Source organism: Phaseolus vulgaris, chromosome 8, assembly GCF_000499845.2.
Source record: "Phaseolus vulgaris cultivar G19833 chromosome 8, P. vulgaris v2.0, whole genome shotgun sequence".
NCBI classification, from domain to species: Eukaryota; Viridiplantae; Streptophyta; class Magnoliopsida; order Fabales; family Fabaceae; genus Phaseolus; species Phaseolus vulgaris.
In genome coordinates, this window is record NC_023752.2 from 42296635 (window position 1) to 42324578 (window position 27944).

The window sequence follows — 27944 nt, forward strand, 5'->3', positions numbered from 1 at the left end:
CAGATGAGTATGTGTTTGATGAGAATAAAAAAGATGCTATTAATAGGAGGAATGGACAAGGGCCAAAACATCTAAAGTTCTTCTTATTAGTTTTTTCAAAAGATGAGGCCCAAGTCCAAGAAGCCCAAGCCCAACCATGAGGAGCAAGGCCAAGGCTTTAGGAGATGAGCATCATTGGATGTCTCTATTTGTAATTTCCTTTTGTGTAGTTTTAGTAGAACTTTAAAAGGAAGGTGTAGGTATTAAATAAGGGGTGCTAATGTACAAAACAAAGTCACACCTTCCATGTGACATAAAGAGTAGGTGTAGATATAGTTTTAGGAGGTGCCAAATAAAGAAACCAAGTCACACCTCCCATGTGAAGTCACACCTTCCATGTGACTTGTTTTTTGTGGCAATTTCAAATGAGTTTCATTTGAATTTTCCCACCTAAATTTCAGCACCCTCACACTATAAATAGAGGTGTCATGCTCTTGTAAATTAAAAATTTAGAAATTGAAGAAAGGAAACTTTACTCAAATTGAGAGAGATTTGATCTCCTTCACTAAGTCTTATCTTGTGAGCTTTGGAGGGCTTCAAGTGGCGGCAACTAGCACTCATCTTGGAGCTTTCACCATCCAAGTGGCGTGTCCATCTCCTTCAAGTCTTCATCCAATTAAGTTCCTTCTTCCTTCCATCTCCATTTCCATGTTTCTAGCAATTCCAATCGATAGTTTTTCTTTTTCGGTTTTGTTCTTTAATTTCCACCGTTTGTTCTTGTTTCTCTTGTGTTTCCTTTAATTTCCAGCACTTAATTCTCTTTTCAATCGGTTCATATGTGTTAGTTGCTATTTTTAATCAGTTTAATTGTTCTATATTGTGTTTCTACTTGTGTTCATGTGTTGATCTTGCTTTCCTTTCCATATTCTCCCTATATTTGTGTATAAGGTTATGACACTCATGATTCTTATGAGTTTGGCTCTTCATTTGGAAGGCAATGTCCTCCATTGTACTGTCCTTAAGCCTCCTTGATGGACGAGGGCCCAAGCTTCCAAGACTAAGACCGTCTAGCCATGATGGGAGCGTCTAGCCTCAAAAAAGGAGCGTCTAGCCATGATGAGGAGCGTCTAGGCCATGAAGAGGAGCGGCTACATAAGGAGCATCTATGAAGAGTCCTAGACCGTCTAGCTTCACATATACATGGGCCAAGCTACGGTTTGTGAAGAGAAGGCTTTGTTGCATAAAGGCCCATTAGGGGTACTTAGTAAATAGAGTAGTGCTAGAAAGTAAAAGAGAGTGAACATTCTAGAATGGTGCTTACTTGGCCAGACATGAAGCATGTGCCATGTGCCTTGTCATTGTTGCATTTCATTTGGCTCTCATTTCATTTACACTTAGCTTAGCTTTTACGGTTTTATAGCCTATAAATAGGAAGGCTATCTCTTGTATTTTCCAAGTTTATTGTGAGTAAAGTTATGCTGTCATTTTGTGCCAAGCTTTGCTTCTCCCTAGAATCCTAGGCTCTAAACTTCAATTCCTTCATCTTTTCCCTTGGGCTGGCCGAACCACCCAATACCCACACTTAACATGCTCCTACAAGATCAACACCACTCTTAGGAGGATCTTGCTCACCTCATCCATTGCTTCCGCCCCTTTACTCTACTTTGATTCAAGAAGAACTTCATGAAAATGCCATCATTTGGTATCATGAGCTTTGGTTCTTCAAGATGAGTAGCTCTTGGTCTTTTCAATTTTAGTTCTTCTTTATTTCATATTGTCATTTATTTTCCATACTTGTCTTGCTGTTTTTTACATTTTAATTTGTTCTTGGTGTGCTTTGTGGAAGATCCAACCGAAGCACTCTTGTTCAATTGATCTTGAACAAGTTCTTGTGCAATTTGTGATAGGATTCCATACACCTTTGAGTTGCTATTTTCTTTTAGGCTTTTGAGTCTTTATTGCTTTCATTATTTGGTTCATATTATGCTTTGAGTCTTTAATTTTCTGAATCTATACATGTTTTGTCAAGTCATGTTCATCCTTATTGTCAACAATTCATAGTAGTCCTTTTATTTGGCTTGATTGTTTCTTGATTTTGGGTCTCTTTAATTGCTTGAATCTGCTGTTCTTTGCTCTTTTGGTGCCTTTTTAATTTTTAGTTTGAGTTCATATTGTGTTTAGATCCTACACAATTCTATTTCACAAATTTCCATTGTGTCTAAACTTTGGTATCTTGCTGTTTTTGTTTCCAGTTTTCAGAATCCCCTGTTTCAGATTTTCTGTGCTGACTGTTTTGATCCAGAAAAATATTTCCACTCATAGGAAAATTTTCATTCTCTGGAATTTGCAAGTTTGAAGTGTTATAGAAAGGACAAAAAAAGAATTAGTCCAAAAGAAGCAACAGAAAAAAAATGATAAATCTTTTAAAATCAGTGTGCAAACCTGAGGCGCTACAGCTGGCGTAACTGAACACCAAAATTGCAAAATTTATTAAAAAAACTTGGTGCATGCGTTTTGAGTGATTCCAAAGCCAGGATTTAGCTAAGATCTTGAATATCTTGCATATCAAATTTCAGAGTCATATCTTAAAAACACAGCTCAGCATAAATTGGGGAAAAATACGTTTCTGGCCCACAACATTTTCCAGTGGTGCTGTTTTTTTTATTTGGTCATCTAAATCTAGTGCCATTCTTAGGATTCTTTTGTGTGCCTACCTTTATTTTGGTACCTTTTATTTGTTTGCTTTAATTTATTGACTCTCTTTCTAGTTGTCATAATCTAAATCCTTTTGGTGGTACTGTTTTATTCAATTAAATTTGTTTCTTGCTTTTGTTCTTTGACCTCTAATTTGGGTGCTGGAATTTATTCTTCTTTGGTGCTTATGTGAATGGGAACTTGACTTGGTTAAGGTTTAGCCCTTTGATAGGTGCTGGAAATTGGAGAATTAAGACCATCATTCTAAGGAGAAGACAAAGCCAAAGCCGAAACAAGCATTCTTGAAAAACACTACAAACACTTGGAAGATCAACAAGCAAAGACAACAAGGAAGTGCACTAACCAAAAAGAGGATCAACAAAGGGAGTTTTCTTAATTCCTTTGCAACTTGGTTTATGTTAATTACCTTTTAATTACGTCTTAGACGGTGAGTGTGTCTTCAAGGGCTCCAAGTGTCCAAGAAGCCTCACCTAGGGCCGAATAGTATAGCATTCTTGTTTAGTAATTGTTACTTGTTTGTATTTGCTTTTCTATTGCTTTAGTAGTAACACTTTGCATGGTTAGTTTTGTTTAGAACCGACTAGCTTTGTTGCATAGATAGCTTACATTGTTTTCTTGCATCTAATTTCTCTACTTATTTGTGTTCTAAGTGTTTCACTAAGAGAAAGTTTTGTGTGAAGGCATTGGAGGATAGTTTTTGGCAAGGAAAAGGCTTGGTACTTAAGTAGTCCATTGTGACTCACCTCCCTTACCTGGAAAACTACCTTCTTTAACTTCCCTAAATTTTCTCAAAGTAAAACACCTAAATACACAAGGTTTTAGCCATGTCTTCTTCTTCTCACTCTCCAAAGTCTATTGAAAGTGAAGTAAAATCTTTGAAAACTCTTTTAAAAGAAGTTACACAAGTGGTACAATTAATCTCTTTTAGACAATTGGAGAATGAGAACAAAATCAATGAGTTGGCTAGAGCTCAAGAAGAGAAATCACAAAACTCACAAAAATAAAAAAAAAACTCATGCATTCCATTCTAAAAGTAATGAGAAAAGATGAGTACACAAGTGGTGAGGATGAACCTAGTACACAAGAAAAGGGGGAAGGAGAGAGGATAAATCCTTTGGAGAGGGACTTATTGATGATTCAAAGAATCCTCCACAATCAACCTAGTGCATCCATTGAGACACAACGAGAGAACATTTTTCATACTAGATGCAAAGTTTTAGAAAATATATGCTCTCTTATTGTGGATGATGGATCATGCTGCAATTGCTGTAGCACTAGATTGATTGAGAAACTAAATCTACAAGTAGTTCCTCATCCAAAACCTTACAATTTACAATGGATCAATGAGGATGGAGAACTACGTGTAGACAAACAAGTGGAAATCGAGTTTTCTATAGGTAACTACAAAGATAATGTTTTGTGTGATGTAGTACCTATGGAAGCTTGCCACATCTTATTAGGTAGGCCATGGCAATTTGATAAGAAAACCTCGCATAATGGTCTAACTAACGAGATTTCTTTCATCCACAAGCACAAGAAGTTTGTACTTAGCCCTTTACCACATTCCCAAGTGGTAAAAGACCAAATACAAATGAAACACAAAAGGGATGAAGAAAAAATAGAAAAAGAGAAAAATTTTGGGAAACAAAAGGCGTGGGAGAATAATGTTCCTTCCCACAAGGTCATTCAACAAGCCAAGCACAATGAAAATACCTTTACAAACATGCTTCTTGTTGAACAACCTAGCCTTTCCTATTGTAAAGGAACACTTGCAAGCATAAGCACAAAAGAAAAGTCTTTAAAAGAAGCTTGCATAGATCAAGACTATTTCTCAAATGTGTTAAGATATCCCCAAAAGAATGACAAGTTATCTATAAGCACCTACCAATTTTTGTATGAAGTAGTGCCTAGAACAACTTGCCATGTCTTATTGAGACAACCATTGCAAAATGTATAAATTTTCATAAACCATGGTTGTACCAACAAGACTCTCTTTGCACATAAGAGAAAAAGTCTACAAGAAGGAGAAGTCATGGGACAAATGAGAGTTGATAAAACTCTAGAGCTTTTAAGAGGAAAACTTTTGTCACCCATGAGAAAAGAAGTTCAAAGACATTACTTTAGGTATACCTCTTGTTTTCAAACTACACCTAAAGCAAAGTCCCAAGAACTCTATCCTCCTTCACCTTTTGTAAAAGATCCTTGGGAAGACACACATTTCAAATTAGAACTTCCTAGGACGACAAAAGGTTATATTTCATTTTTCATGGATGTGGATAAACTCATCCCAAGAAACGTGACAAGCTTCCATGAATTATTTTCAAATGAAAGAGCTTCAACATTTGCAAACATAGCTCTTCCTTTTATGCTTCACGAAATCATGAAAGACACTCACAAATCTTGGGATAAGAATCCTTTTCCTTATAAGCATGCATACAATGGAGTAGTCCACAAGATTACTCATATTTCTCCATTTGAAGTTGTATGTGCCCAATGTCCTCTTGCCTTTTTAAAGTTGTTACCATCTCTTAAAAGGCTTATGCCTAAGGGAAAAGTAACTACTTTTGGAAATTTTAGAAAATATAAAAGGATTAGAGGGCACCTACAACCCTCAAAAGGGAGGTATTGTGAGAAGTTGGCCAAAACAAGAGAAAAATGGAAACTTCATGCAATTATTTGTTCTCCAAAGGCTCACCCTAACCCCTTTGCTTTGTTTCAAGATTCACATAGATTGATATTTGATCCGGGAGGACACACCTTGACGAAGCAAGAGGCTGCTATCCGAGATCAAGAATGCACATCTGAGGATAGATCTTCTCAAGAAGGAGGAGATGATGGACACCATCCAGCCACAACCATCCCCTTAGCAAAAGCCTTGGATTTGAGGACAAATCCTTTTCAAGAGGGAGGGGATGATGGAGGAGGGCCCAAGCTCACCACACTATGAAAGCCAAGCTTCCAAGACTAAGACCGTCTAGCCATGATGGGAGCGTCTAGCCTCAAAAAAGGAGCGTCTAGCCATGATGAGGAGCGTCTAGGCCATGAAGAGGAGCGGCTACATAAGGAGCATCTATGAAGAGTCCTAGACCGTCTAGCTTCACATATACATGGGCCAAGCTACGGTTTGTGAAGAGAAGGCTTTGTTGCATAAAGGCCCATTAGGGGTACTTAGTAAATAGAGTAGTGCTAGAAAGTAAAAGAGAGTGAACATTCTAGAATGGTGCTTACTTGGCCGGACATGAAGCATGTGCCATGTGCCTTGTCACTGTTGCATTTCATTTGGCTCTCATTTCATTTACACTTAGCTTAGCTTTTACGGTTTTATAGCCTATAAATAGGAAGGCTATCTCTTGTATTTTCCAAGTTTATTGTGAGTAAAGTTATGCTGCCATTTTGTGCCAAACTTTGCTTCTCCCTAGAATCCTAGGCTCTAAACTTCAATTCCTTCATCTTTTCCCTTGGGCTGGCCGAACCACCCAATACCCACACTTAACATGCTCCTACAAGATCAACACCACTCTTAGGAGGATCTTGCTCACCTCATCCATTGCTTCCGCCCCTTTACTCTACTTTGATTCAAGAAGAACTTCATGAAAATGCCATCACTCCTTATTGATGGGAAAAATGCACACGGAAGCAACACACATAATCACGAATCAACTGCAGAAAATAAACAACACAGGATTTAACGTGGTTCGATCGCCAACTGCAACCTACATCCACACGGGCAACTATTAAGTTTTCATTATATCCTGTTGCACACCAATTACAAGTACAATGATCTCTTTAAATAGTGACAAATAGAGATAATAAAGGGACACAATGATTAAGCCCACTCACTAAAACATGGTGTCTACTCGGCCCAACCCAATTGGTCTTGGCTTCATACCTAACAATCTCCCACTTGAAGTCAGGGAACAATGTTCACCTGCGCTTCAACTGTGTACATTGTGTCTTGTCAGCCCAACCCAATTGGTCTTGACTTCATACCCAACACTTATTGTGTTCCTAAAGTGTCTATGCTTGATTCAACTCACATCAGTGTTGGACACAGTGACCAACCGATCGAGTCAAAGGACACTTCGAATCGCGCATTGAATAAGAATCACCACATTTACAAGAGCATTTAATGTGTTGTAACCGTATCTGAAATATGTGGGGAAACATCTCCGCAAAAATCAGTCAAATACTAATTAACTGAAAGGTGTTATAGATATTCCTTAAATAGCACACCTCCCTATTAATCATGGATCAGGATGCATCAATTAATAACTAATATTCAACCCATCATGAAGAAAGCCCATAACTAGCACTATAAATAAAACTTCGACAAAGTTATAAGGTACGTTTTTACTCTAAAAGAACATTCCAAAAATACTAATACTGACTTGAGTGTTGGAGTGCGCAGGTACACCGACCGCCTGAGTTCAACCGTGAAAGAAGGAAGCTCGAAGTTACTCAAAGGAGAACCAACAGGCACCGACATGTCACCAGATTGTGTTACCTGAGTCCCCTTTTCCCTACACAAGTACAGAATCGATTCTCTACAAGGTAACCTGAGTCCCCTTTTCCCTACACAAGTATAGAATCGATTCTCTACAAGGTAAGTTCCACGATCCGTTCCTTTATATTTTACCCAAACTGCAAACCGATTTCCTGCGCGACTTTGTTCTGCGCATGGTTATGAGTTTTTGCTAGTGCGATTTTTTTTTCCAGTTCTCCATAACTAGAGTGATTATAGGTTGGATTATCCCATAATCAAGCTCTGTGAAGAAGGAAAGTACATAATTCAAATTAAGTGTTTGGATGAAGAGAAAATCCTAAACTAGCTACTTAGATTTTGGCTATTTGAGAAGTTAGCTAGTTAGTTACCTTGAAGTAAGTAACCGGCATCACTATGATTTTAGCGCATTCTAATTAAGTTCTTACATTATATCTTTCTCATGTTATAATATTAGGATATTAGTAAGTGTTTATGATATTATTAGTGTTTTTATATAAATTTTCTTTTCCATTCAGTTCATGTTCTCTCCTTTCTGGTTTGTTCTTTGCCTTGCTTCTTGTAGGATTTGTTTTATAAAATGTAGCTATGATTTTTTCAGTCCTGCATAATTCTCTATTTTCCGACTCCAGCAATGTTTACGAGTCACATGAATCTGATACATGTAGTCTTTTAAGAGATGGAGTTACAATTTTGTATCAAGTTTATTTGCTCTACTGTAACTATTATTAGAGTTCACACAATGTCTTACCAGAATTTGTTAGTATAAATTTATACTTTCATGTCTGTTGTTTTTCCATTACATAAACAAGTGTAGCTACGTTCAAAATATTCTCTGTTGAGAAGAGGAAGTGTGAGAATAAGACCAGTTCTCTATGTTCATCTTAAAAAAAGAGTTGCCAAATTGAAATTTTGGTCTCTAACTTCTTTCATTAATTCTCTCTCTACTTATAGGATTTTATTTACAAACTGAACTTTCTTTTTAAAGTTTTGGTTTTCAAAATTGAATGTTTGTCTTCCTTATTGATTAATGGATAACTAACAGTATTGTCTGCATGTATTTATTGTTTTCAAAGGAAGAAGAGTGGTCAGGGACCCCGGTATGCGTAGTTTCGGATTGAGGGTGGAGTTATGGGGATACCTTGTCATATCAGGTGGTTCTATGGAGTAGTGTAAACGAGGTATGTCACTACTAGATGGTTGTGTTAAAGCTGGAAGATTCTGCAAGTGGAGCTAGTCGGTGGTGGATAGGATGGCTAATCCTCATGTCTGGTAGAGTCAGTTTTTGAATGCCCACCTGTTTATCCTCATGGCTGGAAGTGGCAGCTGTTGATTGCCCACCAGCGTATTGAGAGGTTGGCCTTTTTTGCAGTGCCAACATGGTCCTATTCTGGAACAGCGGCGTAAAGAAAAGCACAGGATGTCCTGGAATCATGTCCACCGCTTGTCAGCACTGAGAGTTGAAGTAAGATATTGTAAATATCTTTGGTAATCATGATGGTGGGATTATACCCATGTCCTTCAACGTGGATATCCCTAAATGGCAAACAAAACTTGGGAGACTCTATCTTCTGCAGAACATACCCCATAAGGATGTGGCATTGTAACAGATGAGATGTGTGGTATAGAATCATGGTGGCTTAATAGTTGTTGTGGTGTTTAAATCTCCTTGGAAAGAAAGGTTCATATGAAGCTGCGCCCTATACATGAACCACAGGTATGCAGAGCAGGGACATACGTGGTAGCAATTGGTAGAGGGATAAGCACACGAGGCAACCACGTGGGTATTCGTTTGGTGTGAAGTCAACAACACCTGCACGACTTGTCCTATCTGTATTTTAATGTACTGCATAAGCTGTTAGCAGGGATTGAAGTCTGGAGCGGTGGACTATAGGTGATATGGTAAGATGGGCTTGGCTAGTTGTGATGAAGGCACTGCAATGACTGAGCTCGGTGCAAGTTGGAATCGAGGAGCCCCAAGATGAAGGCTAGGGTCGGTATAGCGTAGATAAGGAACGGTATGGAGAAAGGGTAAGAGGTGTGCCAAAATTCATACACGGATAAATATCCCAAAAGGAAAGATAACGGAGGCACTTGCTGTGGATGGAAAATAGGTCCTGTGTGGTAGCTTATGGTACACGAAGAATTGGAACTGCTAGTATTTCGTGAGCCCAATTAGTGGAGACTTTTTAAATAGGGTGTTACAGATGTTGAGTTGAATGGAAGAGGGGGATGGTGTCTCCCAGTTATGTTGCAGTGAATTTCTTGGGCAGTAATTGGTAGAGGACGGTAGAAGTTTTAATAGCTCTATCTATTCTTAGTTTTTCTGTTGCTTTAAGTACTTTTTGTATATGGGTTGGGACACCCCTTAAGTGTCCCAGGTTTAATTAAATTAATTCTTTGCTGATAAAAAAAAAAAAAAATTTATTGTTTTCAAATATATAAATGTTTATGCATATATATATATATATATATATATTTATACATGTTTCCCATAAGGGTCATCATGTCTTCTTTTCACTTGTTTTTTTTTTTTTGGGAGAATCTCGTTTTTATCCATTTTCTCCTTTAAGCTTTCTTAACTATTTCTTTCATTAAAAGCTAAAGTTAGAACAGGGAAGAGGGATGGAGCACTGTGAAAGAAAAGAAGAAGGGAATAGTATCATTAATCTGAAAAGTGTTACCGAAAAAACCTAAAAAGCATTTATATACATGTGGTGTGAATAGGAAGAATGGCACATTGCATACAACGCATACAACAGAAAAGCAGAAAAGGGAAACCCCAACTGGTCTAGAAGTCCAAAAAAAAGCTTAAGAAAAAAAAACTTCTAATATTTTAACATTTGACCAAATTCTTTCCAATTCCGGTTGTGTCTCTTTAGTCTATTATTTTGGCAATTTTTATTTTTTTTATATTCATACGTAACCTTTTAAACTCAACTTTGCCCTTGTCACAAATTTGCTTATGGATATTAATATCTGGAAGTCACAAATTGGCTTACGGATATCAATATCCGGAAGTCACATATTTGTCTATGAATATTGGCATCCGGAAGTGTCAGCTTTGCCTATGGATATTGACATCTGGAAATGTCAGTTTTGCCTACGGATATTGGTATCCAAAAGTGTCATGTTTGCCTACGGATATTGTCATCCAAAATTTTACTCTTTAAATGTGAACATCTTTTTCTAGAAGGCACATCATGCTTCTAGATATACATATCCGGAAGCCAATAATCCTCTACTCTTTTTTTGACAGTTGATGATTTTGGTACTTTTAATGGATTAAAACCCACTAAACTAAAAAAATTTAAAGAATTAATGTTATGGACTTTAATCCAAAAGCAACTAGAAAAGGCAAAATAAAATTGTGAAACCATGTGCCTAATTGCCATTGAAGTAGCAAACCAATAGTTTGGTGAAGCACTCTGAAAATTCTTGAGCGGAAATGCAATGGAAAGAAATGGTTGCATTCCTCAAATCAATTGGACCGAGAGAGTGAGGTTTGTAGGACCCTTTTATCTCCAACGAATGGGACAGTGCCATGTGTTGGCAGGGGCCACATGAGATTCAAAGAAAAAGTTAAAGGGATTGGCAGGGGTACATTCTGAATTTTTTCATTAGAGCAAAATATTCTTTCGCTCATAATTATCTGAAACTATTCTAGATATATACATCTGGAACACAATAACACAATTAGGGATATATATATCTAGAAGTCAATAATTTATAAAAATTTGTTGTTATACTAGATGCAGTTAACTTTAATCTAATTTCTATTTCATTAAGGATACAATTGTAATTTGAAATTGACATGTTGGGTGTCAAATGATACGGTGCAGGTAAAATCTGCCTATTAATGTTGTATATATTCCAGAAACTTCTTCTAAATTACTACTATTGACCACATTCTCCCTCAATTCTAATATATATTTAAGATTGGCTAGAAATGATTCTTTGAAGTTTGAACTTTATTTTCAAAACTGATTTTTACATGCATGTTCATATTCTGGTGGCATGTGAGATAGAAACACTAATGGAGGTTTTTAATGTGATTCTATAGGTGAGAAGGTATGTGTACCATGAAGTGGTTCGATTGGATGCTCTAAAGCTTGTCGATTGCTCCAATATTTAGGTCTAACAAAAAAGTAATTCTTTTCAAGAAATTACATTATCTGCCATAAAAAAAAATACATGAATAAAGATTCACTAATTAGTAAGATTAAGAGCATATCTTGTGGTAAAAGTGAAAGATGATCACAATAATTACAGTGAGTTTAACTGAATTGATGGTTTGGATTGGATTGGATGGGAGCCATACACCATTAGTGATACTAAATTGATATTTTTAAATCAGAGGCCACAGTTAAGGTCATTTAAACTTGTTGTATTTGTTGATTTGGCTCACACGATCCAACTTCTATTCCAAAACGTTAGAAATTTGATTTCTTAGGTAGTTATTGCCGCACTCATAGTCCCTAGGATTTGCCATATCAGTTGTTTTTTTTTATCGATAATAAAAAATAAATAAATAAAAACCACTTCAGGGGTGGTTCAACCCTTATACACGGTACCCAACTACCATTCCTGCCTAAACCCTCCCAAACTTAACTAAAACTTACCTTGCCCTTGCAACAACTAACACTCTCAAAAGATTAACCTCATGCACAACATAGGTTCTAAACACCAATCTGAAAAGGAAAACAAAGCTGACCTAAAATTTAAAGAGACTCAAGACCAAACCTTTACTTGCACCAAAGAAAAAACTTCAGACGCATCCGCCACCCCTCTCTTAAAAATAAAGTTGTTCCTGTGATTCCATATCTCACTCACCACCCCAATATCAGTGGCTTTGCCATTACAAGGGTGTCTAAAGATAAAGATGGTGCATATGAAGAATAAAAAACCATAGGTTTTTTTCGGTTTGAAGAAGACTTTGATATTGAAACAATGACTTTTTGGAGATTTTTCAAATGCAGGTAACAGAGAGCGAGGTCAAGCTTCTAATATAATATTTACCCAATTTTCCTATCTGTGGGCCTGTGACAGATTTATATTTTGGGTCTTCTCAATAACCTTTCAAGGTTCTCACTATATTTTTTCTATTATATATTTTCTAAAAGTTTAGAATAATGGGTGTTTTCTAGAATCCATATCAACCTGTTAATTCATTGTGTGTATGGAGTTTTTTCTCAGTGACTTAGGAATGAATATGTCTTCAAGTATAAGCTTCAGCTTGTCTTGAAAGTATTATTGTTCATCTTATAGTGTTTTTTATTACTGGATGTACTTTTGATAGTTGTCTCGTGCTTATAGTTTTAAACATCTCCATTGTACACCAAAAATAAGTGTAAGATACTAGGAAAATATGAGAACTTGAACTTGTGTTCATTATGCATGTTGTGTGCACTATTGATTATTATGTTGCTACTTTTTACACAATACTAGTTGCCATATATGGTTTATATTTTAGATTTATTTACTGATTAAGTTACTTTTATAATTTATTAATTTTACAGTTTGTAAGACGACAATCCAAATTTGGACAGATTCAAAGTATGTTTGTTCTAAGCTATTGTCAGTAAGTTTGGATATCGTGCAGGTATAGATCCCTTCCCCCTTGACCATGCATTATTCTTATAATTAACTTCTTGTTATTTGCTTATATAAGTTAAAAGTTTTGCTTTTCTTAATATAGGTTTGTTTTTTCCCCTAATTATTTTGGTTTGGGAATTAACTTTCATTTCAACAACTTTTTGTGTTGTGGAATTTTTTTATCTTTCTCTCTTTATTTTGGATGTGGGATGGGTTGGTTTCTTTATGAAATTTCGTGCCTATTTTTATTTTCAGTATATATGCTCATGTTACAAGTACTTGGATATTGTGTTCCGATTGCCATTTAGTTTTGTGTTTTCACACTTTCAGAATAGGTTTTGGGATGCCGAAGAGATAGGGTCTTTGCCAAGAAGCAACCATATATGGTTTTTATGTTTCTGCTTTCTTTCAGGGTACTATGTTTTGTAGGGGTGTGAAAACTGTCAAATTATGCCTGTTAGAGTTCACTGACCAAGTAGTTGTTTTCCCTGAATTCATATTTTTTTTTACTAACTTAAAGTGTTAATATTTTTATTTCGAAAACTGGGCTATGCACTAATCAATAAAATAAACCCTTTTATAATTGGTGAATATTCAGGTTTGAGACCTGGAACACTTGTTGGTTATGTTGCATTTTACCTTTTCCCCATCCATGCTCTTTTTGTAGTAGTTCTAAAAGCAAAAGAACTGAAGATTATTGATGATCTAGGAGTGTGGCTGGTGGAGCTGTTTTGGTGATTTTGGGCTTACATTTGGTTATATAAAATTTCGGAGGTAATCTTCTAAAATTTTGTAAATATGCATTGTTTGCTTCCTTTTTATTTTCATTAACTTATTTTTTATTGTTTAAGAACTCTAATATGATCTACATTTCTCGTTAGAAGACTTTTCAAGTTAAAAACTTCAATCTTGTCCAATTGAACAAGTGCTTATTTTTCATTTAGTTAGGTAACTAGAAACATTAAAATTAAATTGTGCAATAATGTACAGTTAAATTAAATTATGCAATAATGTGCAATTTTTGTGTAGTGTTAGAACTGTGATGAGATAATATTCAAGAATAAACAAGGTAGTTATTCAAATTGAGATATGATAATATATAGATTGTGTTTGTGGTATATTGGCTTTATAGTGGCTTCACTGTTACAGTATCATTGTAATAATCACCCGTGGGTATGCTTGAATAGTTTATGATTTCATTGACTTACCACTGATTTGCATGAAAATAACTTCAAATGGTGAACACCATTCATGTAGAATAAAAGGTCATTGTTTAAAAAAATTGAAATCTTAAGTAAAACAAAACCACATTAAGATTTATACTAGATATGAGAAGAACGTTATAAAAGATAGTTAAATTATAATTTATAGATAGTTTATCAATGAAATGTTGGGTAGAATAGTTATATATGAGGAGTGTCCCATGCACATGGTCATATATGTACTAAGTACGATTAAGAATACTAGTTTATTTCATAAACTATTTTGCATCATCGACCCTAACAAATATATTAATAATAACTTTTTTAATATAATGATGTGAGTTGATTTAGGTTGATTCATTAGTTGACACTTTTTAGAATTATGATCGGTAATTCTTAAGCAATTAAGATGAAAAGTCTAAGGAAAATCCCAGCTGGACATTAACTGAACAAGTGTTAAGTATATGTGAAGCTTCATTTCCAAACACCAAAGGAAAAACACAAGTATAGGTGAATATGAATGACAATTAGTGGTGCGGAATCAAGAACACAATACAAAGCTAATGAACCGATTAGAAATCAAGGACAATACAATTGCACCGATTGAAATTAAGAAACAAACACATTGCACCGATTAAAATTGAAAGAACCGAATAGAAAACAAGAACAACAACACAAGACATATTTAGAATTTTGAAATGGAATGGAAATGGAATTGGAAGATGAATGATAGGAAAACTTATGTGGTTGAAGCTAGGAAGAGGTTCACGCCACTTGGAAGGTGAATAGGCTCGAAGATAAGTGAGGTTGCCGCCACTTGAGAGCTCCCAAACACTCATAAGATAAGACTAAGCTAGGAGAAAAGGGTCTCACTAATTCTCACTCAATTTGAGTATAGTAACTTTACTTCAATTTCAATGTGTTTTTACATGAACCAAGCAGCCCTATTTATAGTATTAGTGTTTTGATCAAAGAAAATAGGTGGGAAATTCAAATGAAACCCATTTGAAATTGCCGCCTAATACAAGTCACATGTAAGGTGTAACTTCACATGGAAAGTGTGACTTTGCTACTTCTTCTCATAAGTCCTAAACTCATATCCACACCTCCCTTTTATGTTCTTTTTAAATCTACTCTAATGAAATTACAAAAAGAGACATCAATTGATGCTCATCTCGTAATACTTGTTCCTTCCTTCTAGTAATCCTCCGAGGCATGGTGGATGATGTAATCATGGATTGGGCTTGGGTTTCAAATTGGACTTAGCGTTGTTGGGCTTGGGCCTCCGGTGTCCTCTCTTTTTGGTCCTCATCATATAATGACTCAGTTTAAGAAATACTGTTATGAAGATTATTTATAAAAAAATAGAAAGATTTAAGGATTAATTAGAATAAAACAAAACTTTTTACTGTAGGATAAACTACATTAAATAAACCTTATTCTTGATAAACAGCTGCAAGCCTGATCCGAAATTTATTTCAGTAAAAAAAATACAGTTGCATGTTACACAGGTGTAAAAAAATATTAAAAGAAATTAGTTCTAAACTCCTATCCACGCCTCCCTTTTATGTTCTTTTTAAATCTACTCTAAAGAAATTACAAAAAGAGACATCAATTGATGCTCATCTCCTAATGCTTGTACCTTCTTTCTAGTAATCCTCTGAAACATGGTGGATGATGTAATCATGGGTTGGGCTTGGGTCTCAAATTGGACTTGGCATTGTTGGGCTTGGGCCTCAGGCGTCCTCTCTCTTTGGTACTCATCATATAACACTACAAGAAAATCATGAAATAGAAACCAACTTTTTAGAGACCAAAATAATTTGCAATTGTAACTAAATTAGAGACTAATTTAAAAATAAAAATAAAAAATTTGTTTCTAAATTATTTTCTATTATTGTTAAATAGTTTCTAAATTGGTATCTAATTAGCAACCAAGATTTTAGAGACCAAATATAGAAACTAAATAATTGGTAGTTAAAACCTTGGTTGCTAATTAGATACCAATTTAGAAACCATTTAATAATAATAGAAATTTCATAATACTGTCCAGCCAAACTCTGTATCTTACTCTGCACACAAATTCGGTCCAACAAAAATCATGAATGAATCCAATACTCAAGAAAACATAAAAAAAAAACTTGTATTCTGGCGAGGCAAACAGAAGAATCGTTATCCTTAAAACTTTACAAAGTGATGGAAACCAAGTAGAGGATGCTCAAGGCCATGAAGCCCAAGCCCAACAAGGGGCCCAAGCCCATCAAGGGGTCCAAGCCCAACAAGGGGCCCAAGCCCAACGAATTACTAGGAGCATGGCAAGAGCTTTGGGACAAGAGTATAATAAAATGGCTCTTCTTATTTCTTTTGTAGAATAGGGGTGTGAATGTAATAAAAAGGTGTAAGTAGTAAGGGGGTCTAGGGGGGAGTGTAGATAGGAGCCTAGGGGGTGCCAATCTAGGAAGGAAAGTCACACTTCCTTCATTGTCTAGATTGGCGCCGAATTTCATTGCATTTGTGTGCCATTTAGCTTGCATTTTCAGCACCTCTAGGCTATAAATAAAGGTGCTTAGCTTGTACAATTCAGATTGGAATTTTATAGTAGAGAGACTATACTCAAATTTGGAGAGAAATTGTGAGTCTTGGGTCTTCTTCTTCCTTTGCCTTATCTTGTAAGCAATGGTGAGCTTCAAGTGGCGGCACTCCATCACTTATCTTGGAACAAGGAACCAAGTGGCGTGAATGGCTTCTCCAATTCTCAAAATCCAGCAAGCTTCTTCTATAAGTGTTCTTCTTCCTTTTCTTCAATTTTCATTCGGTAGTTTTTAATTTCCTAGTCTTTCCTTTCATTTGCACCGTTTAAATTTGTGTTTCCAACTTTGTTTCTTTGATGCTGTTCGGTTTAGTAGCTTAGCATTTCAATTCTGTCCAGCTTTTCAATTCTTGTTCTTCATTCCTTGTGTTTGATTCCATTTGACAATATATGGACTTCCATATGAGCTTTGGTTTGGTGCAAAGTCTTGGTGAGTTCTTGAATTAGAACATTGATCCAATTCTAAGTAAAGTGCCATTTCATGACCAACTCAAGTTGCTTCTAAGAATGTCAAAGAATCATGTATTCTTGCTATTGCATTCACATCACAAAGATTATACAAAATCGATTTCAGGAAGTGCAAAACAGTTAAGGATACCTTGAGAGCACTGACTAGATCGGTGCGATTGTCTTCATTGAGGGATTTACAGGAAAACCAAGCGAAGTGAGAAAAATTATAATTGAAAAAAATTAGGGAGAAACAGAGATATGACACGATATAAAAAACACATAGCAATTGAAGAATCTGAGTCGAAACACATCGTTCAGTGCTGTAAGAGAAAGAAATCAAATTGGAGAGAGAGAAAAGGTAGAAAAGAACTCACCGATTGAAGGGAGAACGAGAAGAAGAAGCCTGTGAGGAAAAGGTACCAATGAATAGAATCGATACCTATCAACAAAATCATAATCAAACTCTTGATTAAGCTATACATATGCAAAACTAATTAACATTAAACTCATAGAAACAGAAGAAGAAAAAACTAATTATTACCTTTGTTCGGCCTTCTTCAAATTAGGATTCCAAGATCGTCAAATAAATAACAAACATCACATCACTAATCGCGAAACATACTTGCGCTTTGCAGACAAGCGGTTCTGTGGTGGAGCGAAGGTTGAAGCAAGTTCCTTGGTGGAGTAGCAGAACCATGTTTCGTGCTGGAATAGTAGAAGCACGTTTCGTGTTGAAGCAGTAGAAACAAAGGTCCAGTGGTGTGCGATGGGAGTGAGGTGCGAGTTGGACAAAAATGAGACTGAAGAAAAGAGAAGATGGAAATGAAAGGCGAGTTTAGGTCTACCGGAAGTGAAGAGGAAATGAAAAAAAATAAGGAAAAAAGAAGAAGAAAGAATTTGAAATAAAATTAGAATAGTTTACTAAGGTTTTAAAATAAACCTCTGCCATTTACCACAGGTTCTCAAATTGACCTCTGCTATTTACCAGAGGTTTTAAAATAAACTCTGCCATTTACCACAGGTTTTCAAAATTAACCTCTGCTATTTACCAGAGGTTTTCAAGTAAACCTCTGCCATTTACAGGAGGTTTTCAATAAACCTCTACTATTTGTTTTCAAATAAATCTCGTTAAATAGATCTTTGATATCTAATGGAGTTTAAAAAAGTTTTTCTTAATTAAATTTATTCTGAAAGTTATATTAAGCATTGATAAATAAATTTCTTTTAATATAATATTTCTCTATAAACATATTAAAAATATAATTAATAATATTTTTAGTTTATGATAGTTTTTAATAAAAAAATTATATAAAATAAACAAAAAAAATTAATAATTTTTTATTAAATAAATATTTCAGATTAATTTTAAAAAACGTTAACATATTTAAATTTACACTTTCAAAACTTTAAAAGATTTAGTTATCAAATATATTAAAATTATATTTTTAATTATTTGTTTATAAAAAAAAATTAATTACATTTATTTATTGAGATGTGAGAAAATCTAAAATATTTTATTGATGTTTTAAAATAAACATGTCAAACTTAACAAAAATTTAAAAAAATCATTATTTAGATGAGGTTTTAGAATAATCTTTTGAAACTTAACGAAAGTTAAAAAACTCTACACTATTTTGTATAGGTTTTAAAATAAACCTTTGAAAATTAACTAAAGTTAAAAAACACTTCAGCTATTTTATAGAGGTTTTAAAATAAATCTTTGAAAATTAACTAAGGTTAAAAAAGACTCCGTTATTTTATGGAGGTTTTAAAATAAACCTTTGGAAATTAATGAAAGTTAAAAACACCTTCGTTATTTTGTCGAGATTTTAAAATAAACCTTTGAAAATTAACAAAGGTTATAAAAACTTTCATTATTTTGCTGAGGTTTTAGAACAAACCTTTGAAAATTAACTAAGGTTAAAAAACCTCCCTTATTTTGTTGAGGTTTCAGAAAAAAACCTCCATTAATTAAATCAATTCATAGGGTTATATTAACCTCCGCTAAATAACCTCCATTAAAACCTTTTTTTTTGTAGTGAAACTAATTTAGAAACCAATTTTTTATTTAGTTTCTAAAATAGTTTCTAATTTAGTTACTATTGCAACTAATTATTTTGGTGTCTAAAAATTAATTTCTACTTCATGATTTTCTTGTAGTGTAATGACTCATATTAAGAAATACTGTTATGAAGATTATTTATAAAAAAAATGGAAAGATTTAAGGATTAATTAGAATAAAACAAAACCTTTTACTGCAGGATAAACTGCATTAAATAAACCTTATTCTAGATATACAGCTGCAAGCCTGATCAAAAATTTATTTCAGTAAAAAAAATACAACTGCATGTTACACAGGTGTAAAAAAGTATTAAAAGAAATAATATATAAAGGATTTTACCAAAATTGTCTCACCTTTTTAATAAATACATTACATTGAAATGAAAAACACTGAATTTTCATGTTTGTGTCAAAATTTTAGAGACAAATTTAAAAATGTAACACTATTAAAGTTTTTGTTGTTATCAGAGTAAATAGTTCTTATGAGTTATAAAAATTCCTTTTGAGTGAACTAATAATATTGTGTTCAAAATTATAAATAATTTGAATAAATGTCCGCAATGATTAAGAGGAAACAAGGAAAGTTCTTATAATTAATTTACTCTATTAGAATTTTACAATTGATAATTTTTTTCTTTAAGGTTAATTGAATCATGAGTTGATTATGTTGAATTCTTCGTCGATAATGTTTAAAAAGGTTAAATAACTTGTTTTATTTTTCAAATTTACATTTCTAATTGTGATACATGTTTGTATTGTAGGTTTTTGATCAAGGAATTTTGGATATCATGAGGAGCATATGTTATTGTTGAAGAATATAATATAACACTAATACAAAATATTAATACTACGACATTATACAAAGACGGTTAAACCAAAATCATTGTAAAAAAAAGGGTGGTGGCAAACTTGTAAATATAGAATGGTCTTTAAAAATCACTTCAGACACTTATAACGACGGTTCTCTGTAGAGTCGTCTTTAAAAATCACTTCCAGACACTTATAACGATGGTTCTCTGTAGAACCGTCTTTAAAAATCACTTCAAGACACTTATAACGACGATTCTTTATAGAACCGTGTTTGATTGTTAGTGTAGGGACATTTACAGACTTTTAAAATCTCGTCTTTAAGCTTCTTCGCTACCCACTCCTTCATTCTAAAAAACCCCTTATTCTTTCTTGCGTCGTGCAACCACCTCCTCACGCCACCAATCTCCTGCACTACATCCACAACCCTAAGCTGCCACCATACCCCTCTACCTACGTTGCTTGTCTCGCGCCCCTGAGGGCCACCATGCCCCGCGCCACCGCGCCCTCGCCCTGCGCATCCACCGCGACTCAAGACCCTTCCATCGCTCCGCACCGCGACCCTGTGTGGACAACCGTGTCGCGCCTCCAACACAACCAGTGCTGCTTTCGAAGCCGTGCACCAGTGTTCCCCTTCACCGCCCATCAAAACCCATGCACCGAGTGAAATTGCAAAATCTCAATCCTACCCTCTCGAACACAACCAAACATGGTTCCTTTCGTTGACGATGCAACACAGAAGAAGATACCCAACCCTAGGTTCCCCCTCACTAATTCTCACTCTTTTTTCCTTTTTTCTTGTTTTAATTAACAAAATGTGATTCCACTCCTTTCTCTTATTGATGTTTGGTGTATAATTTTTGAGCGTGTTGTCAAGATGACGACGCTCCCGTTGTAGAAGACTTGAAGGACGAAGCTGATGGTGATGAAGACAATAATGGCAAGGAGCTCAAGGTGTTCCTCTCTTGCATTGCATTTTTTTACTGCTTTTATGTGTTAACCTAATGAAATCCTTATTTAGTACTTCTTTTATTGTTTTGTTAATAAAACCCCATATTTTCTAATTTATTAACTTTTATTATTGAATTTCCATGTTCTTTAGCACTTCTTTAGGGTTTGGGTAGAAGTCCTCACTTAACTCATTACACTAGTTATGACTCCCTTTAATCCAATTTATTTTAAAGAGACACACTTATAACGATGGTTCCAACCGTTTTTAAAAATATTTTTTAAAAATTTAGTTATTTAGTAACTAATGTAACGACGGTTGATTATACGTGTCGTTATAATTCATTTATAACGATTGTTCCCCAACTGTCGTTATAAATGGCTTATTTATAACGACACCCAGATTAATGACGGTTCGAAAATCGTATTTATATGTCCTTTTTAAATCGTATTCATTTGTGATACTTCATAACACTATTCGTTTTAAATTGCTTCCTCGTAGTATTTATTTATTTATTTTTGAATTTCAATATATTTATTTTGGTATATTTTTATCAATATTTTGACATATTTTGTCAATTGATAAATGTTATATCTATTTATGTGTTTTATTTATTGAAAAAGTACTTTAACAAATATAAATAAATAAATACAATAGATGTAAATAATTTAAAAAACACAAGAATGCCTAAATGATAAATGAATAAAAAAAACATTTTAAGGTACATTTTACGAAGGTTCTGGAAGCTATGATATTTTATGAAAGTTCTGAAAGCTATGATATTTTATGAAAGTTCTGAAAGCTATGATATTTTACGAAGGTTATGAAACCTATGATATTTTACGAAGGTTATGACACCTATGATATTTTAAGGAGGTTTTGAAACACGTGATATTTTACCAATGTTCTGAAACCTATGGTATTTTTTGGAGTTTTAAAACTCATGATATTTTACGGAGGTTTTGAAACTCATGGTATTTTACGGAGGTTTTGAAACCCATGGTATTTTATGGAGGTTTTGAAATTCATGATATTTTACGGAGATTCTTAAATTCATAGTATTTAACAAGGGTTCTGAAAGACTTTTCCTGATGTTTAAGAAAAGCTCGAGAACACGTTCCCCAGAGATAGTTTAGCGAGAGGAATTTCAACAGGTAAATGACGTAATGGACGTTTTAACCATGACTAATGAAAAAATAAACCTCCTTAAAACCATTTTTTCTTATCCCTCACATTATTTTTCTTTTCTGAGATGTGAAGAATAAAATAAAAAATTTATTAATTTATAAAATAACCATTAAATACATTAATACACTATCACTATTACATTAATATACGTGTCATTATTGTTTACAAACGAGGAATCCTACAATTTAAGAAATTTAATCACGTATAATCACTAATTTCTCTTTGTACCACTTTATTTATTAATATTAATTAAACTTGTTTCCTTTTGCTTAAACAATTTTGTACTGGACAAGAGTGCTCGAGGGCTCAGGACCTCGTGTATTGGGTCCAAAGGGTGGGTCACGAATTTGGCCTAGATGTTGGTCAGCCCAAAAAAGGTAATTAAGATCAAATATATAATTTTTATTATCATATTATTCGGAAGATAAAAGATAGAGAGATATTTTATCTGTTGTGATATTATATTTTATTTGTTGTGATATTATATTTTATCTGTTGTAATATTATGTTTTATTTGTGTTGATATTATTCTGAAGATAAAATATAAAGAGATATTTTATCTGTTGTGATATTATTCTAAAGATAAAAGATAAAAGAGATATTTTATCACCTGTGATATTATTCTGAAGATAAAAGATAGATATTTTATCTCTTGTAATATTATTCTGAAGATAAAAGATATAATATGTTGTTGTTAAGTTTGTTATCATATAATTCTGAAGATGAAAGATATAATTGTTATCTCTTGTGATAATATGCATGTTAGTTACATAATAATTAATAGTTGTTGAGAATGAAAGAGGAGCACTTGAGAATAATGGTGCACACGTAAAATATTTGTTGATAGTTGTTGTTAACCCTAAAAGATAGGGACGTGCAATTAAAACAGAATGTTGGCCTGCGGTTTAGCACCTGAAGATCATTGGTGCCCGTGACAGGTGGTTTTTCTGTTAGAGATGAAAGATTAATGTGCTTAGTATATTTTCAGTTAAGATTTTATTTGATCAAGGGAGAAACTGTTGCATGTGCGGTTATAAAAGGGGTCTAAGACCCCAGATGAAGGTATGTTGTGTTGAATCAAGTGTGTTCAAGCTTTGAAGAATCCAAACCCCTTTGAAGGTTGATGAAAGGCTGGATGTGCTTGCTGTTGCAGAGCTGTCTTTAGATAGGATCTGGGGTAGAATTTATGTGTAAATCCACTTTTGATTGAATCCAAAGCATAAGCATTCTCAAACCTTTTAATTGAAAGTGTTTTTCAAACTAAGTGAAAAACAACCTGTTTTTTTGTCGAAACAACCGATTTTTTTATACTTAGGTGTTTTTAGAAAGGTTGAAAACTGTTTTTGATGGTTGACTTGCTGTCAAACCAAAACAACCGATTGATTCGTGAAAACAACCGATTGTTTGTTGTGGGACCATAACAGAAAATTGTTTTGTACTTTGACTGAGCATTAAATGATTTTATAACTGAATACGCTCCAGTTTTAAATGCTTTGACCAGTCTTTAATTGCAATAAATAGTTTGTTCAGTTTTTGTAACAAACAACTTAGTTTTAATCAAAGAAAAACAGATTTGAGTTTTTCACTGATTTTTCTTTTGAAAGAGTTAGAGATTGCTAGATCAAAGAGAGTGTGATATAGGATTTTCATCTTGTATTGATTTTAGATCTTTTCTGTAACAAGTGTAATCCTTTGTACTTTGAAAGAAACTTTGTGTGTGAAGCTGAGAAGTGTTGTGTTTTCCTGAGGTTGTCAACGTCAGCATTCTTAGTGGTGTTGTGCTGAAGCCAAAGGAAGTGTGTGTCTTGAGGGGATCAAGGTCACTTCTTTGGTGGTGTTGTAAGTAATCTAAGGTTGATTGCTTAGTGGATTCCCAGTGGTTTATGGGAAGACTGGATGTAGCTCTTGGTTAAGAGTGAACCGGTATAAACCTCTGTGTGCATTCTCTCTATCCTTAAACTCTTTAAATTCAGTTTTTTATTTGTGAACTGGTATAAACAACCGATTATTTCTGCGAAACAACCGATTGTTTCTGCGAAACAACCGATTGTTTCTGCGAAACAACCGATTTTTTTTCTGGTGCTGTGCTTATTTGCTTTGTGTTTTGGCAAACTGAATTCTGATTCAAGTATTTTTCGAAGTAATTTCATTCTAGACTTAAAACTTTGCGAAAAGCCTCATTAAACCATTCACCCCCCTCTAGTTTAAAGCCATACATTCTAACATGTTGTTTTTGCATACTAGACTGAAAACTGTTTACTTTTTGTGAGCCCTTATTGACTTGAGCGTTGGATTGCAATCGATAGGTAGGCCGCCCTCTGTCACAATAGGGTCACCTTTCAGTTCAACAAAGAGACATAAGTCAATACTCAACTGTGGCAGATCTAAGAGAAGGTGTTTAACCTAGTCAACCGGCGGGAGAGTCAACCGACTAGAACATATTTAAATATTAGTTTCGCACATTTCAAGTCATTACAAATAAAGTACACAATTTTATTTGTTCCTGCCGGTTGACCCGAAACGCCTTCATGCGTCTACGACAATCTCACGCCCAAGAATCCCTGCGTTCACTCGTGCTTTCCTTCCTATTGAACACCTGAAACACAAAGACAAAGGGCACCCTAGAGGCCGTTTGCACTCCGACGCTCAAGTCAATCATAGGGCTAGAAAACACCAAAAATTGTAAGCGTAAAGCTCTGTGTCACTATGTGTGTTAAGCGGCGCAAATGAATAGCGTACCTTACTAAGTTTGTTACTTCCCTTTATATAGCCTAGGGTTTCCGTTGTTTCCGTTACCCAAAATAGACTTCCTAAGGGGGTGGGCCCCATCACCACTGTTACCCACTCTTAGGATAACCTAGCGCATGGGGTTCCCTAACTGAAGTGCAACCTCTGACAGGATGACAACCTGGATGCCTCCTCGTGCACTTGATCTTTGAGGTCACCCGTCTGGGAGTGCCCTAGCTGTTCACGTGTCATGCATGCAGCTCACCGATGGAACGTGACCCTCACAAGTCGTATCCTTTCCATAGGCTCTATATTTGTGGCGTCATCCACTCCACACGCATGGACTCTCGTGACCTAGGCTTCTCCCTTACTAATAACTGGTGTGTGGTCTGGGATCCACCTCTCGTGGCCCAGCTCTATTATTCGAGTTCCCGATGTCCGACCTCTCTACACTGCCTAGTGGCACGTCGATACATCCTGGTGACCGATCTCTGACCACTTCTTTGGTTTCTAGGCATACGTGCCTCGCGTGACACTGCCCCACGCTGCTCATGGGACCCCCCGCTTATGTGGCCCCAACATTACTAGTGGTCAACGATGCCCGAGGATGGGTCGGTACACAAGCCCCCAGTCTCAAGCTGTAACTTGTTCAGCGTTCTCGCCTTTGGTGACCTACGTGGCTCTGTATGACAGGACGTAAAGTGCGCCAAAGTGACGCCTCTCTGAGCCTGTTTTAACTGCGCACACGTGTTTTGATCAACGACCATGGCTTAACGTTGCTTACGCTTCTTAGTTTACGTTAAGTATTCGAAAATGCGCGATTCCATTCACTGTTGCATCATTCTCTGAAACACCCTTGGTTGCTTCGTCTTTTTCTTTGAGCGCTCTCACGTTTCTCTATACAAAGTCCTAAACAGAACTGCAACTGGGTCGTGTTGAGGCTGAGCTCCTCCAACAAGCCGAGAGGTTCAAAGAAGCTGAGGCTGAATTACCGAGGATGTTGTTGATGCTTATGTCACGGGGTTCGAGGACGCCCTTGCTCAGGTTGCCTGCACGCACCTTGAGATGGACACCTCACCCTTCGCAGCATCAAACCGTGTTGTAGACGGGCAGATTGTTCCAAGGACTCTTCCCTTTTAGCTTGTACTTGGTTGCCGAACGAACAGTTTCTATTGTTCGCTTGTAACTTACTTGCTCAGATGCTTAGTTGCTTTAACTCCCTTAATCTTGATTTGAGTAAAAACTGCTTTTTTATCTTATTCAACTGTGGTACCCTGCCCTTGTTGTATAAAGCTAAAGGGGGGGTTTAACTATGAACTAGGTCTCCAAGGTCTTTCTTGGAGGGAGGGAATGATGCGGACATCCAAGCCCAAGGGCCACGCACAACAAGATTGGAGTATTAAAATAAAATAATATTATTATTTTATTTGGAGTTAGGATTTGAACTCAAGACCAAGTACAAAGTATCAACCTAACCACTGGGACAAATGATCACTCTTGAAATATAAGGATTGTAGTATTGTCTTATTTTATTACAAACAAGAAAAGACCTTTGTAATTTATACACTATTGGAACTCAGATTAGGGGGACGAATATTTTGATAATTTTATAGAGTGTTTCCCTGCTAGGGTTTTTCCCTGTATCTTGCGATCTTATCAAGAATCCACCAATTCTTGTGGCGATCATCCTTAGGCTTATCAAACTTTGTTTGTGGCGCCTTCCTTTATCCAGGTTTCTATTGTTACTGTTTTGAATTTATTCCGTTCCGTAACCCTAAATTCCCAATTTTATTGTCATGTCTATTTGGATTCATATCAGTACCCTTCCACTCACGAGACTTCGAACGCAAGGGAAACAATTCCTTGACTAACCTCAGCTTCGCTCAAGGGTGAGGAGGATTTATTTGGTGAACTATTTCGTTCAACCTTGGCGTTCTCACTTGAGGGGGGAGGCGTTCTCTATGAACCCGTCTTTCCACCCACGAGACCTCTAGCGCAAGGAAAACAAGTTCTTAACTGACCTCAGCTTCACTCAAGGGCGAGGAGGATTTATCTGGTGAACTATTTCGTTCAACCTTAACGTTCTCACTCGAGGGGGGAGGCGTTCTCTACGAACCTACCTTTCCACTCTCAAGACCTCTAATGCAAGGGAAACAAGTTCTTAACTTACCTCAGGTTCGCTCAAGGGCAAGGAAGATTTATCTAGCGAACTATTTCCTTCAACCTTTACGTTCTCACTCGAGGGGGGAGGTGTTCTCTACGAACCTACCTTTCCACTCTCGAGACCTCTAACGCAAGGGAAACAAGTTCTTAACTGCATTGTACAAAACTCGAGAAAATATTTCAATCGAAATTTATTGGGTGACCTCATTAAAAAACCCTTATAAGAGAAAAAGAGCGTCCCCTAATACAATGCACAATGTTGTTGGTTAATTGAAATAAAACTTGAAGTTGACCGCATTCCATGTGTGAGGATCCGCGCCTCCTTCCACCGTCTCCAGTATGTATGTTTTGTTTCCAAGGACCTCTGCCATTCTAAAAGGACCAACCCACATGGGGGAGAGCTGACATGGGACTGCCAAGGCCGCCCTCTCCAGTACCTGGTGTCTTTCCTCAGGCCCTTGCCATACTTTGCTCACAAAGCATATGACTTTCTGAAACTGGTCCTGTTTTGGAACAAGGACTGAACTGATCGCTTGATCGATCACCGCTAAATACAAGCTAAGTGAAGTGCTTGGCTGCGGTTTTCACAAGACTGGAGGGTTGGCTAAGTACTCCCTCAACCTGATGAACGCCTCTTTACACTCTTGGTAAGGGAAGCCACCCTCTCCTATGGCTGACGCAAATCCAGACAGGACAGCCACGCGCCTCGTCAGTGCGCACCTTTCTGGGCTTACCTCCATACCACGCTCGGTGAGCAAGAAACCCAGAAACTTCCCTGCTTCTATTCTGAACACACGTTTATCGGGGTCCGGTTTCAGCCCACGCTTAGCTATTGTCGCAAATAGCTCTTCTAAGTCAGGTAGGTGTCGTCCCTGTGTCGTTTGGTCGAGGGTGTTGCCAAGCTTGGAGACATTTCCTCCAATCTCTCTTTCCCCTGCATCGCCAACCGGCTCAACTCGGCCTTCCCGGGCAATCCTTGCACAGGCGATCTCTGCTTCGGCCTGGGTGATTTCGATG

General features: G+C 35.9%; 1 protein-coding gene across 1 annotated transcript; it reads left to right on the forward strand.

Moving 5' to 3' along the window:
• The first annotated feature begins 932 nt into the window (after positions 1-932).
• LOC137826766 (uncharacterized) lies at positions 933-9618 on the forward strand. Its single transcript, XM_068632902.1, has 2 exons — positions 933-7572; positions 8272-9618. The coding sequence occupies exon 1, from the start codon at positions 3710-3712 to the stop codon at positions 4649-4651; it is 942 nt and encodes a 313-aa protein (XP_068489003.1). The 5' UTR covers positions 933-3709; the 3' UTR covers positions 4652-7572; positions 8272-9618.
• Positions 9619-27944: the final 18326 nt, after the last annotated feature.